We start from the raw sequence: 7007 nt of genomic DNA, 5'->3' as shown, positions 1-7007 counted from the left end.
GTATATTTGAGTAAGTGTGTTGACATCGTGCCAACTACTGTGTTACAATAACATATTTGTAATTGTATCATTTGTCTCAATTCTTCATTACTAGAAGTTATTTATCTCACATGTTAGTTACAATTAATCATGACATCTTAGACTTGAAATGTATTGATCTCATTCGTCATACTGAAATATTACTAATAGTATATCAAAAAAGTTAGTTTCTATAATGTGCACTAATTTTGTAGACATGTTTTTATTGTAGATCACTACATCTTATGGTTTAGTATTTTCAAAACCACATACCTCCGCTGACACTAATAGCTATTTCTCGATCTTGATCTTTGCCATCTAACATTGTGTCTTTATATATCCCACTCGACTGCCCTCGGTAATATCTAATTTGCAAAACTATGCAGGCTCTCTATGCAGGTACTGTATATAAGCACTGTATGCAGACAGTAAAGTCACTTTTTTTCGACAAAGCACGATCATTCTGACTAACGTTTTGTGATTTACATTTTCTTAGTTTTTGCTTTCAATAATCGGGAATTCCTTTGTTTTGTTAAACTAGAGATATATTTTGTTGAATTTGTTTTTTCCAACACAGCTTTCGTCTATTCCTCATGTGTTATCTAGTGGTGGTCAGTATGGGGGGGGGGGGCGACTCTCCATGGAAACTGTCCGTGTGACCTGATTCAGGGTGAGATGGAGTCCTTCATGCGGCCTGGGGGTATCTCTCCGTGAGGTGCTGATTTGAATTTTTATTTTGAAACGTGATATTCTGGGGAGAATTTATACTCCCTGTTTTCTGCTCCTTCTTTCACTAAAGCTTCCTCTCATGAGGACTCATCTGATCAGTCACCTTCTGCTCTTTTTCTGCAGTTAGTTACACATGTTTGTGATGTTTTGGAGATGCAACCAGTTGATTTTGAGTCTACTTCTGCTTTGTTGTCCGATTGATCTCAAAGGGATTACTTAGTTTTACCTCATTCTCCTGATATTGCTGTGCATGCAGGGAGGTTTGCAACACAATTACATGAGGGTGTCGCTATGCCCCCCCATTTATCTGAACAACATGCCTTGGCATATCATCTTCAGGATTATATATATTTGAACACTCAAAGGTTGGATCTATGGGGTGCTAGGTACAAACTTGTTATCTCTTTTAACAGGTTGCAATTTTCACTGATTCATTTGACTCTTACTACTGTTTTAAGATACTTCTCTTCCCTTCAACTTTTGTCTGAAGCATATCACTGATCGCCTCAACAATTTGATGAAGAACTGAGCCCTTTACTGGTCTCTACTATGACATGTTTGTCCTCTTCAGGACTTACCTTGGTGTCATGGTTGGTCTGTTGCTGGGACTTGTTGAGTTGTGATGCTTTTTGGAGGGTATTCACTTACCTTCTTCTGCCCTTTGAGATTTATGAGAAGCACCTTTTCTTCTGCCTTATTTATTTGCTGGAATTCCAGAATCTTTAGAAGCCAGAGTTGATACAGCATGTTTGGCTGCTCGACTCTATTCTACTTCAACTGGTAATTCTGCAGATTCATCCCTTTGTGTCTCAAGGCCCCCCTCCTTCCACTCTTGTTCCATTGGTTCTCTTAATCGATTCTGTTCTTATTCTCGGTTGTAGTTTTGGACAGACAGTGACAGCAGCATCAGTAACTACATATTTTCACCAAATCCTGTGTGAGGATGGTTACATCTCTTTCACCATCGATCAATGGGTTCTCAGAGTGCTGGAGTTGGGATTCGAGATTCAGTTTACTTCTCCCCTCCTCTGTCCTCCCTTCCAGTCATTTTTCCTCCTCCTTCAGACCTCAGATGTACAGATCTTCGAGCCCGAGCCATTCGGGAGTTGTTTCTCAAATGAACCATTAAGAAGGTTGATCCCATTCATCCAGGATTCTATTCTCATCTCTTTCTGGAGATTAGCATCCTATCATAGATTTATCTTGACTAAATTTTTTCTTCAGCCATCTTGTTTCACCATGGAATATTTTCTTCAACTTCGATGGCACTTCTTACCAGGTTTTTGGATGACCAAGTTCGATGTTGCAGATGTCTATCTTCACATTCCCATAGCAGAATCTTTTCATCATTTTCTGCATTTTGTGCATGAGGATCAAGTGTTCCAGTTCAGAGCTCTCCCATTTGGACTTGCTTCAGCACCATATGTCTTCTGCCGAGTAGTACAGGCCTTTGCTCAGCATCTTCATATTCTGGGTCTGTGCTCACATCACTATATGAATGATTGGCTTCTTTCGGCACCAATTTATCATACTACCGAACAACATACTCAAATTCTCCTTTCCAAAGCCAGAAGAGTGGGCTTCATTATCAGGTTGGAAAAATCCCTCCTTTCAACAACTCAATACCTGATCTATCTAGGAGTGTTGTTCTCCTCTCCGACTTCAACATATGGAAGAAATTGTCAGGCTCTTGATTATATCACCTTTTCCCACTGGGCTTCTATTGAATCCCTTGTACCATTGGGTGGGGCCCATATGAGGTCTCTTCAGTAGGCACCTTGCGACCAATGGACCATGCACATCGATCAACCAGTCTCTTTGTTCGAGAATGAGATTGCAGATCTCTGGTGGTGGTTAGACAGGAACAACATGACTATCAGGGTTCAGATACCACCTCCTCGGCCAGATATCCATCTGTTCACGATTGGGGTGCTTTTCTTCAGGGTGTTTGGATAAACTCCAAATCTACCCTGCATATCAATGTTCTAGAACTTATTGCAGTACATCGAGCAATGATTCGAGGTCTTACTATCTTGATTAGGAAAATAGTCGTGATTTACTCAGACAACTCCATGGTGGTCTCTTATCTTTCTTGTCAGGGAGGTACTTGGGATCTCTGTTTCCGAACTTTGGATCTTCGGTATTGGGCTCATTCCCACAACATACATCTTTTGGACTGCCATGTACCAAGAATCATAAATTTGATTGCAGATCATCTTTCTCGACCCCATCGAATCCTTCCAACAGAATGGATGTTACATCAGAAGAATTTTCAATGGATTTGTTCTCAGTTTAGAGCATCGATGATCGACGCTTTTGCACCCCATTGGAATGCACATCTACTGCTGTTCTGGTCTCCTGTTCTTCATCCACAAGCCCTGGCGATAGATGCTTTCAGTCAAGACTGTCCACCTATTCTCTCTTACCCAGAGTCTTGTCTATGATTCATTCCATACCTTGTCAGGTTCTCTTGATTGCACCTATTTGGCCAGCTCAAGCATGGTTTTCTCTTCTACAGTTGCTTCAAGAATGTCCACCTCTTCACCTATCCTCATTGAGACAACCTCGGCCCAACATTCAACATCCCGATGTTCGACGACTAAATCTTCATGCATGGAAGTTATGGAATCCTTTGCCCGTAATAGGGGTTTAACTTCTAAAGATTCCGTTTATTTGACAAAATCCTTCTGGCAACCTACTTTGCCACTTTATCAGCAGAAATGGACTACTTATCGTCAATGGTATCTGAGAAGAACTTTCAATCCCCTTTGTCCAACTGTCTCCATGATATCACATTTTTTGACATGGATTTTTGAAAAAGGTCATACTTCCTTAGCAAATAATTTTCGATATTCTAAATATCAGAAGGTTTTTGACTCTCCTGTATTATCCCATCTCTTATGTTCTTTTCATATTTTCTGACCTAAACAACCTTTTCAACTGCCTAATTGGGACTTTAGGGTTGTTTTACATGCTATATCATGTCATCCCTTTGAACCCATGGCCTCCTGCTCATTATACCACTTTTCCCTCAAAGTTTATTTTTTATTGCTATTAGCTTCATGGATGCCGTCTTTCTGATTTATATGCCATTCATGTTCAGTGGACTCTCTATCATTCTACTTACGTTTTGCTCTATCCCGACCGCTCATTTATTCTAAAAACTCTTCCAAACATACTTACCACCGCTGTCACTAATAGCTATTTCTTTATCTCTATCATTCTACTTACGTTTTGCTATATCCTGACCGATCATTATTCCAAAAACTCTTCCAAACATACTTACCTCCGCTGTCACTAATAGCTATTTCTCGATCTTCATCTTTCCCATCTAACGTTGTGTTCACTTGCTCCAGTCTTTATATACCCCCACTCGACTGCCCTCAGCAATATCTAACTTGCAAAACTTTACGCCGGCCCTCACATGCTTTTTATGCAGGTATTGTATATAAGCACTGCATGCAGACAATAAAATAACTTTTTCAAGACTTACCTCATTCCGGTCACTAACACCGTCTCTTAGTGGGTAGGAAGGGAGGGAGAGTCAGTGGAGGTAAGTATGTTTGGAAATACATTTTTAGTTTTTGAAAATAACTTTTTGTAATAGAAAAGGAGTTCAACTATGATGTAAACTTTGTAAAATTGTTTATTATGTGTTTGTGATTTAAGATATGCTGCATTGAACTGTCTGTAGCATTTGAAGAGTATAAAAAAGCAAACATGGTTATATTGATTACCCTAGATTGCAGGTTAGCACAGTCAAAAATAACATCCTAGACTTGCTTGACAATAGAGGTTGTCCTGTACACCACACCTCAAAGAAATACACTTAATTTGCTAAAAAACATCCAGGGTCATCTTATACACTGGCAGATACGGTGATCTAAAATAGTTATTTTAAGTTAGCATATAAATGAAGTATAAATGTGACTTAAAAATTATCCAGAACAGTTAAAAGTCATATGAACTAGAGAACATACCAACATATACATGTTTAGCTCTTTCTGTCTGTACTTTATATACACTTTTATTATTTAAATCAATCCTTTAGTGGCTGACTTTTTCATAGTAAATTGATGAATTGTTTAAATCAACATTTTATTATTTATGTATTTGAGATGGATTACATTTTCATTTAGCTGTGAGTCACAGCAATAACCAGTTCACAAAAAATATATTTTAGAATATAATTTGTCTGAAACTTTTGCAAAAGCAGATATATACATTTGTTACAATGAACTGATATTTGTTTTGTTTTTTTGTAGTTTCTGTTTGAAGTACTGTGAAAATCATCCACCAATATTTAAGAGATTTGAAAATTTAGAAGAGTTGGAACCAGTTTCAAAAAAGGTAATAGTTTTTCATAAAAGAAAAAATCAAAGCATAGTTCACCATTTCTGTCACTGATGTAGCTTATTGTTTCTGTTGATATGAAGCTGTGTTGGCACATTTACTGTTTCTGTTGGTGGAAAGTAGCTGTGGTTTAGTTTGTTGTTGTTGTTAGTGCGTATCTTCTTTTGGATAGTTTAATATTTGTACTAATATATGTTGCTCTGGTATAGTTTTACTGTTTAATATTGTATAAAGTTACTCTGCCAATTACTATTTCTTTCATGGGGGTGATGCTCTGATGTAAAGTTTCTGTCATTAAGAAGCTGCTCTAGCTTAATTAACTGTTTCTGTTAGTTTGGAATATCTGTTGTGTAATTTGCTGTTTTTTCTGATATACATTGTAGAAGTGTAGTTTACTATTTCTGTTAATCAAGTTGCTTGGATATAATTTTTACTGTTTCAGTTGGCATGGAGTTGCTCTGGTGCTTAGCCACTGGAGGATTTGCTGTGATGTAGTGTACTGTATCTTTCATTGTGGAGTTGCTTTGGTGTGATTTATTCTGTATCTCAGTATGTATTGCTGTGGTTTAGTTTATTATTGCTGTCAATGTGGTGTTTCAGTTCTGATGTTGTTATTATTGGATGAATTGCATTGGAATGTTTACTGTTTCTGATGGTGGGAAGTTACTTTGTAATTCCCTATTTTTGTCATTGGAGAATAGCTCTGAGCAATTTGCTGTTTCTGTTAGTATGGAGTTGCCTTGGTGTAATTTACTGTTTCTGTTTATCAAAGGGGATTTGCTCTTGTGTTGTTTCCTATTTCATTTGGTGTAGTATTCTGCTTTTGTCATTGGAGAGTATCTCTGATGCAGTTTACTGTTTCTGCCACTATAGAGCTTCCTTGATATAACTTACTGTTTCTGTTGATCAATGAGGAGTTGCTCTTGTACAGTTTATTGTTTCTGCTAATAGGAAATAGCACTGGTGTAGTGTAGTTCACCCTTCCTGTTGTTTGGTGCTATTACAAGTTTAGTGTGTTGTCTCTGCTGGAGGAGAACCATACTGATGTAGTTTGTTCCTGTAGGTGGGAAATTATATACTTTTTTTGGTAGGTGTATCAGTGATGTGTATTTTGTTTATTAGAAGGGAATTGTATCACTTTTTTCCATGAAAGAGGGCAAAATTATTAGTTTAACTAGCTGATGCTGTTTTCTATTGAGAAATTTACTATATGGAAAATAAGTAACCAGTTGGTCCTTTAAGGTGGTCCTTTCACACCCATCCTTGGAAAAAGTAAAAATTTAAACCATTTTTATATGATGATTTTTCCAACTGTATTAAATTTGTGGTCTAAGTTGTGATAATCCAAATGCATTGCCTTGCAACTTGCACTATAATAAAAGGTCATAAGCCAAATATTTATCCAACTTATCAATTGATCCATGTCATTCTTTAAAACCCCAATAGTTAGAAATACCCAAGCATGTAAGGTTATCAGAAATTTTACCAACTTACTGATATCCTTAATCTAAATTTAAAAGAAGATAGCAAAGACCCAAGCAATGATAACTGAACTACTCCACAATTAACAAGGGCTAAATTTAACTGGAATCCATTAACCCACTCGAGACGGGTCATGGGTGAAAGGCCACGTCATCTTGTTTGTTGACTCTCATTCAAAATTTTATTGAACTACTATTTCATGAACTTATGTCAATAACTTTGATATCAAACTGTAGATTATAAATCAAATCTTAATACTATACTATTACTCAATTTCTTAATTTAAAAGTAAATATTAAAAAACACAAATAAACATTGATTTTTGTGTGTCACATGGTATGTTGAATGCATCACTGGTTCAAATTAGACGTTTGTGAAGTCAAAATATTAAGTCTATAGTTTTGTACGAATTAGAAACTCAAATT

General features: G+C 36.9%; 1 protein-coding gene across 1 annotated transcript in view; it reads left to right on the top strand.

Moving 5' to 3' along the window:
• Nucleotides 1-7007, top strand: part of LOC106476702 (midasin-like) — a 236786-nt gene that overhangs the window by 7164 nt on the left and 222615 nt on the right. Inside the window, exon 3 of the mRNA XM_022381378.1 lies at nucleotides 5013-5097. Coding sequence (XP_022237086.1) covers nucleotides 5013-5097 — 85 coding nt within the window. The remainder of the gene's footprint in view (nucleotides 1-5012; nucleotides 5098-7007) is intronic.

The sequence above is a fragment of the Limulus polyphemus genome, unplaced genomic scaffold (genome assembly GCF_000517525.1).
Source record: "Limulus polyphemus unplaced genomic scaffold, Limulus_polyphemus-2.1.2 Scaffold158, whole genome shotgun sequence".
Taxonomy (NCBI): Eukaryota; Metazoa; Arthropoda; class Merostomata; order Xiphosura; family Limulidae; genus Limulus; species Limulus polyphemus.
The sequence above is the reverse complement of the archived record's forward strand: the minus strand, read 5'-3'. Positions and strand labels throughout refer to the sequence as shown.